We start from the raw sequence: 20,038 nt of genomic DNA, 5'->3' as shown, positions 1-20,038 counted from the left end.
CTTGTCTTGGTGAAACACCAGGAAGGGAGATTTGCAAGATAACGCCGCTAGCTCGGACACTCTTCGAAGAGACGTGACCGCCACAAGAAAAACTACCTTTTGTGAAAGCCGAGAAAGGGGAACCTCTTTCAAAGGCTCGAAAGGCGGCTTCTGGAGAGCAATGAGAACCTTGTTCAGATCCCAGGGTTCCAATGGCCGTCTGTAAGGAGGAACGATATGACAAACTCCTTGGAGAAACGTGCGTACTTTAGAAAGCTGTGCCAAGCGCTTCTGAAAGAATACGGATAGCGCGGAGACTTGACCCTTAAGAGAGCTAAGCGACAAACCTTTTTCCAACCCAGACTGCAGGAAGGAAAGAAAAATTGGCAATGCAAATGGCCAGGGAGAAAACCCTTGAGCCAAGCACCACGCTAAGAATATCTTCCACGTTCTGTGATAGATCTTAGCTGAGGATGGTTTTCTAGCCTGTCTCATTGTGGCAACAACTTCATGAGATAAACCTGAGGCCGCTAGGATCCAGGACTCAATGGCCACACAGTCAGGTTCAGGGCCGCAGAATTCAGATGGAAAAACGGCCCTTGAGACAGCAAATCTGGACGGTCTGGTAGTGTCCACGGTTGGCCTACCGTGAGATGCCACAGATCCGGGTACCACGACCTTCTTGGCCAATCTGGAGCGACGAGTATGGCTCGATGGCAGTCGGACCTGATTTTCCGGAGAACTCTGGGTAACAATGCTAGAGGTGGGAACACATAGGGGAGTCGGAATTGCGACCAATCCTGAACCAAGGCGTCTGCCGCCAGTGCTCGGTGATCGTGAGACCGTGCCATGAAAACTGGGACCTTGTTGTTGTGTCGTGACGCCATCAGATCGACGTCCGGCGTCCCCCAGCGGCAACAGATCTGCTGAAACACGTCCGGGTGAAGGGACCATTCTCCTGCGTCCATGCCCTGGCGACTGAGAAAGTCTGCTTCCCAGTTTTCCACGCCTGGGATGTGAACTGCGGATATGGTGGACGCTCTGCTTTCCACCCACGTCAAAATCCGTTGGACTTCTTGAAAAGCTTGGCGACTGCGTGTTCCCCCTTGGTGGTTGATGTACGCCACCGCCGTGGAATTGTCCGACTGAATCCGAATCTGCTTGCCTTCCAGCCATTGTTGGAAGGCTCGCAGGGCAAGATAGATTGCTCTGATTTCCAGAACATTGATCTGCAGGGTGGACTCTTCCAGAGTCCACATCCCCTGAGCCCTGTGGTGGAGATACACCGCTCCCCACCCTGATAGGCTCGCATCCGTCGTGACCACTGCCCAGGACGGGGGAAGGAACGACTTTCCCTGTGACAATGAGGTGGGGAGAAGCCACCAACGCAGAGAGTCCTTGGCAGTCTGAGAGAGGGAGACAGTCCTGTCGAGGGACGTCGATTTCCCGTCCCATTGGCGTAGAATGTCCCATTGTAGAGGGCGCAGATGAAACTGCGCGAACGGGACTGCCTCCATTGCTGCTACCATCTTTCCTAGGAAATGCATGAGGCGCCTCAGTGAGTGCGACTGGCTCTGAAGGAGAGATTGCACTCCAGTCCGTAGCGAGCACTGCTTGTCCAGTGGAAGCTTCACTATCGCTGAGAGAGTATGAAACTCCATGCCAAGATAAGTCAGAGATTGGGTCGGGGTTAGATGAGACTTTGGAAAGTTGATAATCCACCCGAAACTCTGGAGAGTGTCTAGTGCCACCTTCAGACTGTGTTGGCATGCCTCTTGAGAGGGTGCCTTTATAAGCAGGTCGTCTAGATACGGGATGACCGAGTGACCCTGCGAGTGCAGAACAGCTACTACTGCTGCCATGACCTTGGTGAAGACCCGGGGGGCTGTTGCCAGACCGAAAGGTAACGCTACGAACTGCAGGTGTTCGTCGTGTATGACGAAGCGTAGGAAACGCTGATGCTCTGGTGCGATCGGCACGTGGAGATACGCATCTTTGATATCTATTGATGCTAGAAAATCTCCTTGAGACATTGAGGCTATGACGGAGCGTAGGGATTCCATCCGGAACCTCCTGACTTTTACGTGTCTGTTGAGCAACTTTAGATCCAGGACGGGCCGATACGATCCGTCCTTTTTTGGGACCACAAACAGATTGGAGTAAAAACCGTGACCTTGTTCCTGAAGAGGGACGGAGGTCACCACTCCTTCCGCCTTTAGAGCGGCCACCGCCTGCAACAGAGCATCGGCTCGGTCTGGTGGTGGAGAAGTTCTGAAGAAACGAGTTGGCGGACGAGAACTGAACTCTATCCTGTACCCGTGAGACAGAATATCCCTCACCCAACGGTCTTTGACGTGTGACAGCCAGATGTCGCCAAAGTGGGAAAGCCTCCCACCGACCGCGGGTGTGGGAATCGGAGACCGCAAGTCAGGAGGACGCCGTCTTGGCAACGGTTCCTCCGGCTGTCCTTTTTGGGCGTGACTGAGACCTCCAAGAATCTGAGCGTCTCTGGTCTTTTTGAGTCTTTTTTGACGAGGCGAATTGGGACCTGCCCGGTCCTCGAAAGGACCGATAACCAGACTGACCCTTCCTCTGTTGGGGTCTGTTTTGTCTGTGTTGCGGTAAGGATGAGTCCTTACCCTTGGAGTGTTTGATGATTTCATCCAAACGCTCTCCAAACAATCGGTCACGAGAAAAAGGCAAATTGGTTAAGCACTTCTTGGAATGAGAATCTGCTTTCCAATGTCTCAACCACAGGGCCCTACGCAAAACAACGGAGTTGGCTGACGCCACTGCCGTGCGGCTTGTAGCGTCAAGAACAGCATTAATCGCGTACGACGCGAATGCCGCCATTTGCGAGGTCAATGGTGCTACCTGCGGGGCAAATGCACGTGTGACGGAGTCAACTCGCGCAAGCCCGGCTGAGATAGCTTGGAGTGCCCATACGGCTGCAAAAGAAGGCGCTAATGACGCTCCAATCGCTTCATAGATGGATTTCAGCCAGAGCTCCATCTGCCTGTCAGTGGCATCTTTAAGTGCCGCTCCATCTTCAACTGCAACCAAGGATCTAGCTGCAAGCCTGGAAATTGGAGGATCCACTTTTGGACACTGGGTCCAACCCTTGACCACCTCAGGGGGAAAAGGATAGCGTGTATCTTTAAGCCGTTTAGGAAAACGCCTTTCAGGATAAGCGTGGGGTTTCTGGATTGCGTCTCTAAAGTCAGCGTGGTCCAGAAAAGTGCTTAAAGTACGCTTAGGGTATCTGAAATGGATTCTCTCGTGCTGCGAAGCTGACTCCTCCACAAGAGGAGCTGGTGGGGAAATATTTAACATCTTATTGATGTTAAATATAAGATCATTAACTATGGCGTCACCATCTGGTGTATCTAGATTGAGAGCGGTCCCAGGATCAGAATCCTGATCAGTTACGTCCGCCTCATCACCCATAGATTCATCTCGCTGGGATCCTGACCATTGAGATGAATGTGAAGGCCCGTCATAGCGAGCCCACTTAGGCTGCCCGGGGCCATCGTCCGAGTCAGAGTCTTCACCCTGAGGTGTATATGCCCGTCCCGGAGCTTGGAGCTGAGGGGGACCAGGGGGCAATGATTGCACAGTGTCCGTGGCCTGAAGTACAGGCCTAGCTCGCAATGTGTCAAGAATTTGTGACATAGTGAGAGACATTCTGTCAGCAAAAGCTGCAAACTCAGTTCCTGTCACCTGGACAGCATTCACAGGTGGTACACCCTGGGTCACGTCCAGCAGAGGTCCCGACTGTGCAAGCGCCGCAGGGGCCGAGCACTGCACACAATGGGGGTCCGTGGAGCCTGCCGGTAGAAAAGTCCCACATGCGGTGCAGGAAGCATATAATGTCTGTGCCTTGGCACCCTTGCGTTTTACGGACGACATGCTGCTGGCTCTCTGAATGTGAGAGAGTCTATAGCCAAAGGGCGACCAGCGCTATGCAATACAAAGTATTTGTAGAAACAAAATACTAAGAATACTACTGGCACAAGAGGGGGTGAGCCCTGAGGGCTGCTTACCGCCCGCTGAATAGCGGGTAAGAGGCTGCAGAATTCCTTGTCTGGGTCTCCCCGGCTCCCCTCTGCAGCTCAGCGTGTCAGCAGGAATGGCTGCCGGCGTCTGTGGAGAGGGGCGGTCCGTGGGAGTTCCCAAACAAAAGTGCGGGAAACAGTGTCCCCTCTGTGCCGATTGTGAGGGCTGGAGTATGTAAAAACGACTCCAGCCCTCAGCGCTGATGCACTGGCCAGCGTCCCGCCCCTCTCCTGACTGGCAGGTCTGGGGGCGGGAACGAACGGAAGCAGGCCGCAAAAGCCGGGGACTCGAGTTATCAGCGCGGCCGCCGTAAAAGCGCGGGCCGCGCTGAAGTCCCCGGCGCACCACAAGTGCCAGCCGCGCCGCAGTCCCAGCGGCCGGCATGACCGATTCCTAGACGTGGCCAGCGTCCCGCCCCTCTCCTGACTGGCAGGTCCGGGGGCGGGAACGAACGGAAGCAGGCCGCAAAAGCCGGGGACTCGAGTTATCAGCGCGGCCGCCGTAAAAGCGCGGGCCGCGCTGAAGTCCCCGGCGCACCACAAGTGCCAGCCGCGCCGCAGTCCCAGCGGCCGGCGCGACCGATTCCTAGAAGTGTGCCTGCTTCAGCGAAGCTGAATGAGGCCATGGCACAAGCGCCGTAGCGCTGATGTCCCCCGGCGCACTACAACACCCAGCATGCTGCGGTGTGAGCGCCAAATGCACGGGGACACAGAGTACCTTGAGGAAGCAGGGCCATGTCCCTGATGTACTCCGCTCCATCCAGCATCTTCTCCAGGGGCTGTAGATGGAGCCCGGTCTCAGTGCCTGGAGACCAGTAAATCCCACTTCACCCAGAGCCCTGTAAAAAGGGATGGGGAAGGAATCAGCATGTGGGCTCCTGCCGCCGTACCCGCAATGGGTACCTCAACCTTACAAACACCTCCGACATACAGTGGGGTGAGAAGGGAGCATGCTGGGAGCCCTGTTTATGGGCCCTCTTTTCTTCCATCCGACATAGTCAGCAGCTGCTGCTGACTAAAAACAATGGAGCTATGCGTGCGTGTCTGACCTCCTTGCGCACAAAGCTAAAACTGAGGAATCTGTACTCCTACGGGAGGGTGTATAGCCAGAAGGGGAGGGGCCTTACACTTTTAAGTGTAGTTCTTTGTGCGGCCTCCAGAGGGCAGTAGCTATACACCCACTGTCTGGGTCTCCCAATTAGGAGCGAAAAAGAAAGGAAAAAATAAATACCTAAAAAAAACATTGGAAAGGAAAGTAAAGCACTAACCTTGCAGGATTGCTGATGCATGTTGTAAGCAGTAACAATGCCTTCAGTGACCTCTCGTCCTGATCTTTCCACCAAATATTCAGCCAGTCTATGCGCTAGAAAACTTTTCCCTGTCCCACTTGGTCCAGACAAGAGCAGCCGTCGATGCTTCAGCAACAAGCTAACGTAGTGCTGAAGCATTGGTTTAGGGATTAGGGACTCAAACACGAGGAGGTCGACACATCTCTCCTTCAGACCTGAATTTAGACATTAGAGAAAGAGGAAAATCCAAGAATCAGTTTAGAGTCTGAAAATTGAAGACATCACTCACTATGCCGAGACGAGCCATCCAACCTTTAAGGTGTAATATAATGTTTGCAGTGCTGCGCAGGCTCCTGGAGGGAAGAGTATCGGGGGTCTGAGAACCCAGATCCCTCTTCACATGGCCAAGGTTGTATCCACTCACGGAATCTCGTCCTAGACCTAATGTAGCTCCAGGATCAACCTGATTAACGTAATCCTAGAAGAAAAGATAAAGGACTTATTATTTAGCATCTGAAAGAAATTGCAATAAACAATGGAGCTGTAAAAATAGAGTTACCTGGAAAATTTGGCAAACGGCATCGTCAAGGCTTTTCCAGTCTGCTTTGTTACTAATTTTTACATGGCCCAAAAAGAACTCCTGCTGCTTCAGATCCTGAAATAAATGATTATATTGTTACTCACACCCTATCAGATCATCCAAAATATGATTTGATTTCCCCTCTCGTCCATGTAATAAGTAATAGTATCTCCATATTTAAACAATGTGTTTTCATGCTCTTTTCTACGAATCTGTAGGTTACTATGAGATGACTTACACCTTTAATAATGTGCTGTGGGGGCACTCTCACTACAGTGCGGAGCGAAACCTCCCGTTGAAGAGAACCATTTATACCATCCATTGGTGAATTATCTGAAAGAGATTCACAATGAAGTTTTTAAAATTAGATATGAAAAATGTTATAAAACAAGACAAACAGTATATTTCATATCAGTAAAATATACAACATACAGTGCCTTGTGAATGTATGCAGTCCCCTTGAATTTTTCAACCTTTTCCCACATTTCAGGCTTCAAACATAAAGATAAAAATGTTAATGTTCTGGTGAAGAATCAACAACAAGTGGGACACAATTGTGAAGTTGAACGAAATTTATTTTTTATTTTAAACATTTTTTAAAAATAAAAAACTGAAAAGTGGGCATGCAATATTATTAGTCCCCTTTAAGTTAATACTTTGTAGCGCCACCTTTTGCTGCGATTACAGCTGCAAGTCGCTTGGGGTATGTCTCTATCAGTTTTGCACATCGAGAGACTGAAATTCTTGCCCATTCTTCCTTTGCAAATAGCTCGAGCTCAGTGAGGTTGGATAGAGAGCGTTTGTGAACAGCAGTTTTCAGCTCTTTCCACAGATTCTCGATTGGATTCAGGTCTGGGCTTTGACTTGGTCATTCTAACACCTGCATACGTTTATTTGTGAACCATTCCATTGTAGATTTTGCTTTATGTTTGGTATCATTGTCTTTTTGGAAGACAAATCTCTGTCCCAGTTTCAGGTCTTTTGCAGACTCCAACAGGTTTTCTTCAAGAATAGTCCTGTACTTGGTTCCATCCATCTTCCCATCACTTTTAACCATCTTCCCTGTCCCAGCTGAAGAAAAGCAGGCCCAAATCATGATGCTGTCACCACCATGTTTGACAGTGCAAATAAGAAAGCCGCGGAGACACCATCACGTGTTTCTCAACGCTGGCAGGAAACTAGCCAGGTCTTTCACCGGGAAGGAACAACCACGGGAAGGGCAGTCTCCAGTCAAGGAGACCACCTATACCAAACATGGTATCCATCCACAGACAGCCGTTTCGGGGTATTTGCCCCTCATCAGTGTGGAGTAGGAATCTGGCTAGTGGGGGCAATGCCTAGTAAAAGACTACTTAAGCAAGCATTGTTGACCTTAGGGAGATCAACATATCCACTGCGGAGACACCATCACGTGTTTCTCAACGCAGTGATTCTAGAGCATTGCCCCCTGGGAAGTATGCAAATATAAAAGCCGCTAGGCATTGCCCCCACTAGCCAGATTCATACTCCACACTGATGAGGGGCAAATACCCCGAAACGGCTGTCTGTGGATGGATACCATGTTTGGTATAGGTGGTCTCCTTGACTGGAGACTGCCCTTCCCGTGGTTGTTCCTTCCCGGTGAAAGACCTGGCTAGTTTCCTGCCAGCGTTGAGAAACACGTGATGGTGTCTCCGCGGCTTTCTTATTTGCATACTTCCCAGGGGGCAATGCTCTAGAATCACTGCGTTGAGAAACACGTGATGGTGTCTCCGCAGTGGATATGTTGATCTCCCTAAGGTCAACAATGCTTGCTTAAGCATGTTTGACAGTGGGGATGGTGTGTTCAGGGTGATAAGCTGTGTTGCTTTTACGCCAAACATACCATTTGGCATTGTGCCCAATAGTTCGATTTTGGTTTCATCTGACCAGAGCACCTTCTTCCACAAACTTTAAATTACACTTTTTATGGATATCTTTGAGACATAGCTTTTTCCTTGCCACTCTTCCATAAAGGCCAGATTTGTGCAGTGTACGACTGATTGTTGTCCTATGGACAGACTCTCCCACCTCAGCTGTAGATCTCTGCAGTTCATCCAGAGTGATCATGGGCCTCTTGGCTGCATCTCTGATCAGTCTTCTCCTTGTTTGAGATGAAAGTTTGGATGGGCGGCCGGGTCTTTGTAGATTTGCAGTGGTATGATACTCCTTCCATTTCAATATGATTGCTTGCACAGTGCTCCTTGGGATGTTTAAAGTTTTGGAAATCTTTTTGCAACCAAATCCGCCTTTAAACTTCTCCACAACAGTATCACAGACTTGCCTGTTGTGTTCCTTTGTCTTCATGATGCTCTATGTGCTTTAAACATAACACTGAGACTATCACAGAGCAGGTGCATTTATACAGAGACTTGATTACACACGGGTGGCTTATATTTATCATCATCAGTCATTTAGGACAACATTGGATCAATCAGAGATGCTCAATGAACTTTTGGAGTGAGTTTGCTGCACTGAAAGTAAAGGGGATGAATAATATTGCACGCCCCATTTTTCAGTTATTTATTTTTTAAATAAAAAAATAAGCAATAAATTGCGTTTAACTTCACAATTGTGTTCCACTTGTTGTTGATTCTTCACCATGACATTAAAATTTTTATCTTTATGTTTGAAGTCTGAAATGTAGGGGAAAGGTTGAAAAATTCAAGGGGGCCGAATACTTTTGCAAGGCACTGTACATCTATAATAAAAGCACAATTCTTACTTACAATGACATTATTAATTATTTTCTGAAAATAATTCTGCCATGTTGAATGCACTTGGACACTGCAAATCTTCAAGATCCGCTGCTGGCAACTACCAATGCATTTGCGACCAATAACGTTCCTGATGGTCTTGATGGGAGACCAGTGCAGAGTCCAGAGATGATGTAGAATGTTTAGACCATTCAAAATGCTTATAATAGCACAAGTATCATACAGCCTGGCGTTGTGTTGAAAAACACTTTAGAGACATGGCTGTACCACTGGTTACACCATCAGATCAATGTAATACTAAGCTGTTAGTATACCTGGAGTGAAGATTAGAGAAGTCCAGTAACCGTACATTATGCCACCTTACAACATAGTCCCAAAAGTAGGACTCGTGTGATGTTCCCTACTGAAGACCACTTCATTGACCTCATACCACCTCTATCAAAACACTATCATGGTGTAAGCAAAGCAGGACAGCGTTGGAGACCGCTATGGAGATTTATCCTCTCCAGTGATGAGTCCTGCCTTGGAGTCCTGACTTGGACCCAATATTAGCCACATATTGGTCTGGACAATGCCATCAAGAGGCCTTGACCAAGTAAAGTCACACAGGTCCAACTTATGGAACTATGGTATAAGATGGCACAGTGTACACTAGTCAGGCTTCTATAGTCTTCATTACAGGTACATACACAAATAGTTCAGCCTATGAAGCCTAAACATGCTGTCATGGCCTGCAGCATCTCTAGACTTGCTCTCATTGAGCACATGGGATGTTATAGGTTGGCAAAGAGAGCTGCCAGCAGTGGATCTTGATGACTTGCATAGTTGCATACATTCAGCGTGGCAGAACATTATCAGACAACCATTAATTACCTCATTGATAGCAGCCAATATGTGTAAGTGCAGGCATTTCTGCGCCTGGCACTCATACTTAATACAAAAATTGAAAATTATGAAATATTTTTAAACATTTTAATTTCTATTGTTTCATAATTTCCATATCATTAACATGTCTATTGATCCTGTGATTTTCATAATTCCACAACGTTTTCTTCTTGGTGTTGCAATTTCAATGTTGCAGAGTGTATATAATAAGATAAAAAAAAAGTGTTAATGGGGATATCCTTGACTTTCAATACTTTTGAGCATAGGGCTAAGAACTAACAGGTTGCTAACTACCTGCTTGTTTTGCACAGTAATTATCTCTGCTGGTCCATAATGGTCATAGCTAGAGATTGGCATGCTCGCAGATAACTGGGACTGGCGGGTTCCTGTTATCTGGTTTTTAAAATCCAATTACAGTCCGGATTACGGTCCCTATAAAAGTGCATGGGGACCAGAATCTGGCAATTAAAAATGGTGGTAGAAGAGACAGGGAAATTGCAGTGCGCAGTATACTGCATCCATGCCATGGCGATAATTAACCCTCATTGAATATTCACTGCTTTACCCGCCCACCGGCGCCTATGATTGTTTGCAGTCAGATGCGCCCCCACCCTGAGTGTCAGCGTGTCAGCTGACTGCTTCCAATCACAAGCGCTGTGTGCATCTATATCGTACAGTAAAAATAAATAAATAATCAAAATTGGGGTTGGGTCCCACATATTATGATACCCAGCACAGATAAAGCCCACGGCTAAAGGGTGCAGCCGCCAGCTGTGCACTTATCTTGGCTGTGTATCAAAATAAGAGGAACCGCATAAATTATTAAAAAAAATGACATGGGATACCCAGCCAAAGTAAAGCCCGACAGCTGTGGGCTGGTATTCTCAGACTGGGGATGCCTATGGTTATTGGGCTGCCCCCCCAGCCTAAAAATAGCATCTTGCAGCTGCCCGGGATTGTCGCATCCATTTGATTTACCCGGCTCTTCCCAATTGCCCTTGTAAGATAGCAATCGGAGTAATAGCACAGGTTAATAATAGCTCACAGATGGCGCTAAGCCATAGATTAGTAATGGGAAGGGTCCCACGGTCCTCCTTCTGCTATAACCGCAACTAACCTGAGTGAAGTCACCGCTGATCGTGGCCCTTTCTCTGCCTGCTGTTACAGCGGGCGAACATGTTCCATGATCGCGCGCTGTGACTCAGATGTAGCAGAGCTGAATCGTCGTGGGACCACATGTGGCTTACTGCAGACCTGCAGGTGTGTTTTAGGGGTTAATAAAGTGGTAAAAGAAGATTTTTTTTTGTATTTTATTTCAAATAAAGAGTTTTTTTGGTATTTATATTTATTTACTTTCGATTACAGATTAGTAATGGGGGGTCTCATAGACCCTCCCCATTACTAATCTAGGGCTTAGTGGCAGCTGTGGGCTGTTATTAACCCCTGCTATTACCCTGATTGCGACTGCACCAGGGCAATTAGGAAGAGCCAGGTAAAGCACTGGGCTTGTCGCATCTAAAGGATGAGACAATCCCAGGCAGCTGCAGGCTACTATTTTTAGGCTGGGGGGTGGTCCAATAAGCATGGACTTCCCAAGTCTGAGAACATCAGCCCCCAGCTGTCTGGCTTTATCTTGGCTGGGTATCAATTTCGTAGTTTTTTTAAATTATTTATTTAGATAATAAAAAAAAAGAAAAAAAAGCCACATGCGGTTCCTGTCTTTTTGATACACAGCCAAGATAGGCGCACGGCTGGGCGCTGCAGCGTGTAGTCGTGGGCTTTATCTGTGCTGGGTATCATAATATGGGTAGTCCCTACACCAAATATTTTATTTATTTATTTTTATACCACGATACTGACCCGCAGACATATGCACTGCTTTCCCTTCCCACCGGCTGGCCTGGTGTCTGTGATTGGTTGCAGTCAGACACTGTTACACAGGTTGGGGGCGCGTCTGACTGACCAATCACAGACGCCAGGCCGCCGGTGGATATGGATGAGCCTAACGAGTGGCCCAGGAAGCGAAGGAGAGGCCGCGGGAGAAGCCGCGCCGATGCCTCGGTAAGTATGAAGTGGCATCTTTATTCTTATTTTCTTTATTTTTCTTTTATTATTTTTAATTTCTTGAGTGCCGGATCCAGATCAAACACCAGGAATCCCGGGCCCGAATCCAGCACCCAGGCACCTTTGAAACCGCATGGATCCGGTGCTTTACACACTGCGACATCGCTACCGATATATTGTCGGGGTCAAGTCGTTAGTGACGCACATCCATCGCAGCGTGTGACACCAAGGAGCGACGATCAACGATCGCAAAATCGTTCAAAAACGGTGATCGTTGACACATCGCTCCTTTCCTTAATATCGCTGCTGCCACAGGTTGTTCATCATTCCTGCGGCAGCACACATCGCTATGTGTGACACCGCAGGAACGACGAACATCGCCTTACCTGCGTCAACCAGCAATGCGGAAAGAAGGAGGTGGGTGGAATGTTACGTCTCGCTGATCTCCTCCCCTCCGCTTCTATTGGCCGGCCGCTTAGTGACGCCGCAGTGACGTCGCTATGACGCACCTCCCCCTTGAGGGAGGGATTGTTCGGCGGTCACAGCGACGTCACTGACAAGGTATGTGCGTCTGACGCTGCCGTAGCGATAATGTTCGCTACGGCAGCGAGTGCAAATGTCGCACGAACGACGGGGGCGTGTGCTATTGCGCTTGACATCGCTAGCAATTGCTAGCGATGTCGCAGCATGTAAGTGATGGGCGGACCCGAACTGTAAAGGGTGCTTTTACAGTTCGGGTCCGCCCATCACTAGTGATAGCCAACTAATTCCAGTGATTCTGCCACTTCTGCTGACATTACGATAACAGAGAAGCATCTTCTCTTCTGCTCTGTTAACAGTGTGTCTATGCCAATGTCATGCTGATGACAGCCAGTCATCAGTAGACCAGAGTGGAAGATTAGGTGCTGCTCTGTTGATGAGAGGTGAAATGACAAAGGGAAATCGCTGTGTGAGCCTAAAGAGATTGTCCACGTGCAGAACAGGCAAGTAGTTATCAACTACTTGCCTGCTAGTTCTTAGCCCCATAGGCATAAATATTAAAGCACCACTCCAGAGTTTCTTTTCAATGCTAGAGTGGCACTTTAAATCTAAGTCCTCTGACCCCTGTCTTATTCTCCCCTTCCGGTGGCTTCTCCTTTTACCGACACCGCTCTCGTCCCGTGGCTCCATCTTGTGACTGTAATGTCTGCCTGGCTGAAAGTCAGAAGTTATGACACAATATCCCAATGTATGTCTAGGAGAGCTAGAATGAGGCCAGAACAAGGCTCTCATAGAGATGTATTGAGTTTAGTAGCACACTCTAGCAAATCCCCTGAGAATGGCTGGAGCAAGGTTGAAAAAAAGCTGACGACAGCGGCAGGTGAGTATAAGACAGAGAGCACGGAACTTACATTTAAAGCACGACTCTACATGTACAACAAAAAATGCTGGAATGATGCTTTAAACTTCCTGGATAATCCCTTTAAAGCTCCCTCAATGTAACAGAACTGATAAGGTGTCTACAGCCTCAGATTTGCAAATCAGGAGAGGAGGATGGAAAGCAGAGGTGAGTATAATCTCAGTTTTTCCTCTGCAGCTGAATAGGGGGGTTGGGTGGGGACGCCTTGAAGGAATCGGGAGGGGAGCAGACGTGGACAGACTGTGACCTAAGGTGAGAGCAAACCTCCGAACCATGGACAGGATAGGAGGGAGAGAGACAGCACATGTGAGTAGGAAATCCAGACATGCTTATAACAGGAAGGGGGGCTGGAGCACCAGGCGAAGACTTACTGACTGCTCTCAGTGTCACACCAGCAGAAAGTGCTGCTTCCCAGGATTCTATTGAGTGAGCTGGCACGGATCAAGACCTACTGCACATGGTCAAAAATGCACACTCCCAAGATCCTGGCCGGACTCTCTGCTATAACTTAAGGCTACTTTACACACTGCGATATCGGTCCCGATATCGCTAGTGTGGGTACCCGCCCCCATCTGTTGCGCGACACGGGCATATCGCTGCCCGTGCCGCACAACATCGCCCACAGCCGTCACACATACTTACCTGTCCGGCGACGTCGCTGTGACCGGCAAACCGCCTCCTTTCTAAGGGGGCGGTCCGTGCGGCGTCACAGCGACGTCACTGAAACGTCACTGAACCGCCGCCCAATAGCAGCGGAGGGGCGGAGATGAGCGGGACGTAACATCCCGCCCACCTCCTTCCTTCCTCATAGCGGCCGGGAGGCAGGTAAGGAGAGCTTCCTCGTTCCTGCGGCGTCACACGCAGCGATGTGTGCTGCCGCAGGAACGAGGAACAACCTTGTTACTGCTGCAGTAACGAGATTTGAGAATGGACCCCCGTGTCGCCGATTAGCGATTTTGCACGTTTTTGCAACGATGCAAAATCGCTTATCGATGTCACACGCAACGGCATCGCTAATGCGGCCGGATGTGCGTCACGAATTCCGTGACCCCAACGACTCCGCATTAGCGATGTCGTAGCGTGTAAAGCCCGCTTTAGACTACATTTACACTTCTGTCTTTTTTCATCAGTGACAATCCGTTGTTTTGAGAAACAACTGAATCCTGCAGAGCTTCAGTTTTTTCCCCATAGACTTGTATTAACGATGAATTGTGACTGATAGCTTGCGTTGCATCTGCTATGCGACTGATCAGTCATGAAATGACTAACAGTTGGGCGGAAGCAACGCAGAATGTAACGTTTTTTTGCAGCGTAAAAAAACGCACCGCGCAGGATTCCGTCAGCATCCGTCATGGTTATAATGGAAGCCTATGGGAGCTGGAATCCGTCGGAATCTGTTAAATGACTGATTCCAGCGACGGATCCATTTTTAGCAAGAGAGCATGCTCAGAAGTGGAAATTCCTTTCTGGTTAGTACAAAATTCTCTCTCTCTCTGTCTGTTGGTCGGTCTCTCTCTCTCTGTTGATGTCGGTCTCTCTCTCTGTCGATGTCGGTCTCTCTATCTGTTGGTCTCTCTCTCGGTCGGTCTCTTTCTCTGTCAGTCTGTCGGTCTCTCCCTCTCCCGCCTTCATACTCACCGGTCACCGGCGCGGCGCTGCACAGCTGTCACACTGCTCTGGCGGCTTCTCCTGCTTTTTAAAATGCCGGCCGCTCATTATTCCATCTCGTATTCACTGCTTCCCCCGCCCACTGGCGCCTATGATTGGTTGCAGTTAGACAACCCCCCACGATGAGTGACAGCTGTCTCACTGCAACCAATCACAGCCGTCAGTGGGTGGGTCTATATCTTGCAGTACATTAAATAATTAAAAAAAAACAGCGTGTGGTCCCCCCAAATTTTGATACGAGCCAAGGTAAAGACACACGGCTGAGGGCTGGTATTCTCAGGATGGGGAGCCCCACGTTATGGGGAGCCCCGGCCTAAAAATATCAGCCAGCAGCCACCCGGAAATGCCACATCCATTAGATGCGACAGTCCCGGGACCCTACCCGGCTCATCCCGATTGCCCTGATGCGGTGGCAATCGGGGTAATGAGAAGTTAATGGCAGCCCATAGCTGCCACTAAGTCCTAGTTTAGTGATGGCAGGTGTCTATGAGACACCCCCCATCACTAAACTGTAGTGAAAGTAAATAAATACAAACACCGAAAATTACTTTATTTGAAATAAAAGACAAAAAAACACCCTCTTTCACCACTTTATTAATCCCCAAATACCCCTCCAGGTCTGACGTAATCCACACAAGGTCCCACAACGCTTTCAGCTCTGCTACATCGGTAGCAAATTTGCTGTTTTTTTGTATGTGAAAATGTTACTCCAGTAGTTGCAGGCGACAGAGTAGATGCATCGAATTCATTAATGAGTTTGGTGCATCATGAGAGGCCTTCATTAAGACTGCACAACGCCAATCTTCACAAAACAACGTCTTCAGAAGTACTCAACTAATAAAGGCACATCCCCAGACATTTCATCTGTAATTACAGTAGCTCCACTAACTACTGACTTTTCTGGATATTTATGCTCAGTAACATTCTGTGCTTTTTGGCTTAATTATTGTGTCATGGTAAAAAATTATTTTACACCTATTTGAACCAGTGGAGACATGACCAAACTGTTAAAGGGGATCTGTCAGCAAGTTTTTGATATGTCATCTTAGGACAGCATCACATAGGTGGGCTGAGACACTAATTTCACAGATGTCTCACTTATAAGGCTATGTGCTGTTGTTTCAAATCCATGAGTGTTTTATCAGCAGGCGATTATCACTGCCTGGATTGGTGCATGTGTGAGACCTGGCCTAGCCATGCCCCAAGCACTGATTAGCAGTTCACCATCAACAGGCAATATAAACAGAAAGCTGGGCTGAGGTTAGCGTTCTGAGCTATGCTACATGCTGAATCTAAAAACTCTGATTGTGTCAAACAGCTGTACCCAGTAAACTAAGTGATATATTGTTGGAATCAGGGTCTTTTTCCTACATTATTTTGCTCTTAGATGAGGTAGCAAAAACTTAGTGACAGATTCCCTTTAACAATCTTCCTTCGGCATCATTAAGGTCCAAGGAGCAATTTATGTGCCACAGTTTGAAGATAATTAAAATGCATTTTATTGTGCAAATATAAAGAGCAAATACATTGTAAACTTTTAGGAGTAGGAACATAGTGGCAAATATCCTAAGGAAAGAGAATATCCTGTCCAAAGAGAATGAAAACACTGTAGGAAGGAAATCAAACCTAGTGTTCAAGAATTTTGGTGGCCCAGTAAGTGGCTACGATAGCAATCATCATTACTATAAACAATAAATGGGGATCCCACCACTACATTTGAATCACACTACCTGTATCTGATGATGCAGAGATTCCTAAGGACTGTGTTAGAGTGATTGCCAAGGACCGTCGTGGAGAAGCGGAGGGATGTAGAGAAGGAGGGACCACCTTCAAACGGTCATTTTCTGCCTTCAACAAGTCAACTTCCAGCTGATGAGAAATGGCAAAACAAGAAAAGTAAGCCAGAAAGAGATGGCAGCTTCCGAGCATAATGACTGAAGGCGTGTATGTAAGCTTACCTGCATATTGTGCATTGTCTCTCTGAGCTGTTCCAGTTGGTGGGCAGAATTAAGAGCTTCCAGGCGAATGTCCGTTAGCTTCATCTCTTTCTCCCACAATTCTGATCGCAACTCTGACACCTCTTTCTTTTCTGGTTCTTCCCCTTCTTGAGCTTCAAATATACTAAGTAATGACAAAACAGTGCATTATACATTAGCCTTCTGCCTTGTAAAGAGGTGCAGAGTATGTCGGTACCATAGCTAATAAGCTGGATTAATGAAAAGATTGTTCTTTCTTATTATTTACATATAAAAGGGATATAAAAGAGCTCGAATAGAAATCAGCATACATTAAGAGGACTTGTCACATGTCCCCAAAAATGAGTTTATTACCATACCAATATCCCAATGCTCCCCTGAATCTGCAGAATGTTTGGTTTTTCATTTTGTCCCTCCAGAGCAGAGATATGCCTTTTTTTCTTTTGGCACCAAGTATGCTCATTTCTGACTTATGTTCCAAGAGGCCTTATCGGAAGAGTTTTTCTTTGGCATGTAGTCCTCCCCATCATATAGTTAAACAGAGTGATCTCCTCGTTCTCGAGGAAACATGAGAGCAGGAAAGTCTTTTTACATCGTGGTCTCACAAGAACAAGATTTCGCAAGATCACCTTCTTCAACCAGTTTCATATGCTGCCAAGATGGGATTGGGCATCAACATAAAAGAGGAGAACTACACGTTTCAGAGGAAACTCTTCTGACGTGCCGTGGTGGATCACAAAGTAAGAATATTGGGAACCACAAGTAAAGAAGAGAGTATCTCCACAATGGGGGGGCAAAACCAAAAAATGAAAGCAGCGTCAGATTCAGGAAAGCATGGAGATTTTGGTTGTTACTGAGTGTGGTTGTGGAGTTAACCCTTGTTGCCACCTTCCTGCTGTTGCTTTTCTCCTGAGTCTCTCGTTGTCTCTTCTTGTGTGTGCACAGTGTGTCAGTTTTAGTTTTTCCTTGTCTGTCTTTATCTGTGATTCCATCATTTTTGGGGGGGAACACATGATAAGTCCCCTCTAACCAATGACCTTATTGGCAATTATTTGCCAAACATAGATAGTAGTTATGTATACAAACTCCTTAATACACTGTCCATTTAATTCAATTGTATGATACTCTATGTAATTATCTCATTTGCTCTTTATAATTCAATAATTGTGTAACAAAATCAACATAAAAAAATGAACATAAGATAGATACATACGCAGAGGATGAAGGTGAGGAATGCAGAGAGGGTGACTCTGGACCTGCTGGTCTGTGGTGCTGTTTAGGCGACGTGGGTGCAGATGAGTCAGGGGTTGCCATCTCTTCAATATCGGAGTAGGAGTTGGCTGACTTAGGTCCTTTTTTCATACTGAATGCTTTATTAAATGAGCTACGCAACTATAAATAACAATAAGATTATATTCTTACTTTCCACCCTTAGAGAAATGATAAATATACAGTATTATATAAAAACATATAAAGTAATTTATTATATTTTTGTAATAAAAAATCACATTAAGTTACAAAACAGTGCCACAGCAAATTGCACAGTGGGGGTACCCAGTGCCGGACCCGATCAAACTCATGTCACCTATTCTATGGACAACACCATCAAACTCATTGGGCCTGATTCATTATTTACATTTTATTTTTTCTGTCAGTTTTCTGTTTTTATCTAAGTGGTATTTAATGACGTACATTGCACCAAATTCATCAAAACGGTTTATGCAGTTCATGAATTTTCCCAAAATTTCTCAAAAAGGGTCTATAACAATTCTTAAAACTTTTAGAGCAAAAGTTGGATCTTTTTTAAAATGTCACAAAAACTGATGAAAAACTTCTGCTGCACGTAAAATCATTCGGCTGGTGTAAGTGGAGGAAATGTGCAACAAATTTTGCAACTTTTTGAGATGCCTTAAATCATGAATCAGGCAAAAACATCTGGAAACCCCAAAGAACTTCTCCAGTAGAGAACAAAACAAAAAACACAGGAAAACATAAATAAAATACTGTATTTTTCGCTTTATAAGACGCACTTTTGTTCCCCCAAATTTTAGGGGAAAGTAGGGGGTGCGTCTTATAATCCGAATATACGGGGGGAGGTGTATATATATATATATATATATATATATATATATATATATATATATATATATATATATATATATGTGTATATATATATATATATATATATATATATATATATATATATGTATATATATATATATACTAGAGTCCAGGGGAGGTTGGGGCAGCTCTGGAGTGCTAGTGAAAGCTGCAGGAGGGAGCGTTAGATCTCCTGCTCCCGCTCATATATTATGCACTGCCACTGTCCATCACCGTGGTGCTGAAACCGCACCGCAGTGATGGGCTGGGGCAGCGGCGCATATTATATCTGCCTGCGCCCCCCTTTGATGGCACATGCCCCCCCTGTGTTAGATATGGCCCCCATGCTGCTGCCCATAGTAAAATAAAAAACTCTTTATTTACCTCCTCCAGCGCTGATCTCCCGGTCTCTCTGCTGCCGCTGTGATCAGGCACGCAGAGATGATGTCACTCTGCTGTGTCGACCACATGACCGGCACCGAAAACCAGGAAGTGCAGGATCTCAGCAGCACGGAGGGAGACACGAGGGAGGACAGCACTGGAGAAGGTAAAGTAAAGTGTTTATTTTACTATGGGCAGCAGCATGGGGGGGATATATAACACAGGGGGAGGTGTGCCATCCATAGGGGGCCATATCTAACACAGGGAGAGGTGTGCCATCCATAGGGGCCATATCTAACATAGGGTGACGTGTGCCATCCATAGGGGGCCATATCAAACACAGGGGGACGTGTGCCATCCATAGGGGGCCATATCTAACACAGGGGGAGGTGTGCCATCCATAAGGGGCCATATCAAACACAGGGGGACGTGTGCCATCCATAGGGGCCTAGGGCAGCACAGGGGGACGTGTGCCATCCATAGGGGGCCATGGGCAGCACAGGGGGACGTGTGCCATCCATAGGAGACCTGTGCCAGCTGTAGGAGACATGTGCCATCTATAGGAGACCTGTGCCAGCTGTAGGGGATATGTTCCAGCAATAGGGGATGTGTTCCAGCACAGGGGGACATGTGCCATAAATAGGGGACGTGTTCCATCAATAGGAGACATGTGCCAGCAATAGGGGACGTGTGACAGCAATAGGGGACGTGTGCCATCAATGGGGGACATGTGGCATCACTGGGGGGGCATGTGCCAGCACAAGGGGGCTATATTCAATATAAGGGGGCCATATCCAAATTAAGAGGGCTAATTTTAGGATAGGGGGGCTATGAGGGACATATACCCTACATGATTTGTTAGATGGACACTGGCATTATAAGACGGACCCCATTTAACATTCCTTCACCAAATTTGGGGGTGCGTCT

At 47.1% G+C, this 20,038-nt stretch overlaps 1 protein-coding gene across 2 annotated transcripts in view; it reads right to left on the bottom strand.

Annotated features, from left to right (window-relative positions):
• The window catches only part of NAV1 (neuron navigator 1), a 190,455-nt gene that overhangs the window by 49,237 nt on the left and 121,180 nt on the right, over positions 1–20,038 (bottom strand). For both annotated transcript variants that reach the window (XM_075335814.1, XM_075335815.1), the window contains 7 exons: positions 17,844–18,022; positions 16,613–16,775; positions 16,385–16,523; positions 6,142–6,236; positions 5,883–5,978; positions 5,636–5,801; positions 5,303–5,538 (listed from right to left, as the gene is read on the bottom strand). In XM_075335814.1, coding sequence (XP_075191929.1) covers positions 5,303–5,538; positions 5,636–5,801; positions 5,883–5,978; positions 6,142–6,236; positions 16,385–16,523; positions 16,613–16,775; positions 17,844–18,022 — 1,074 coding nt within the window. The remainder of the gene's footprint in view (positions 1–5,302; positions 5,539–5,635; positions 5,802–5,882; positions 5,979–6,141; positions 6,237–16,384; positions 16,524–16,612; positions 16,776–17,843; positions 18,023–20,038) is intronic.

Source organism: Anomaloglossus baeobatrachus, chromosome 2 (assembly GCF_048569485.1).
Source record: "Anomaloglossus baeobatrachus isolate aAnoBae1 chromosome 2, aAnoBae1.hap1, whole genome shotgun sequence".
Classification (NCBI taxonomy): Eukaryota; Metazoa; Chordata; class Amphibia; order Anura; family Aromobatidae; genus Anomaloglossus; species Anomaloglossus baeobatrachus.
Note: the sequence above shows the minus strand (reverse complement) of the source record. Positions and strands in the feature narration are given on the sequence as shown.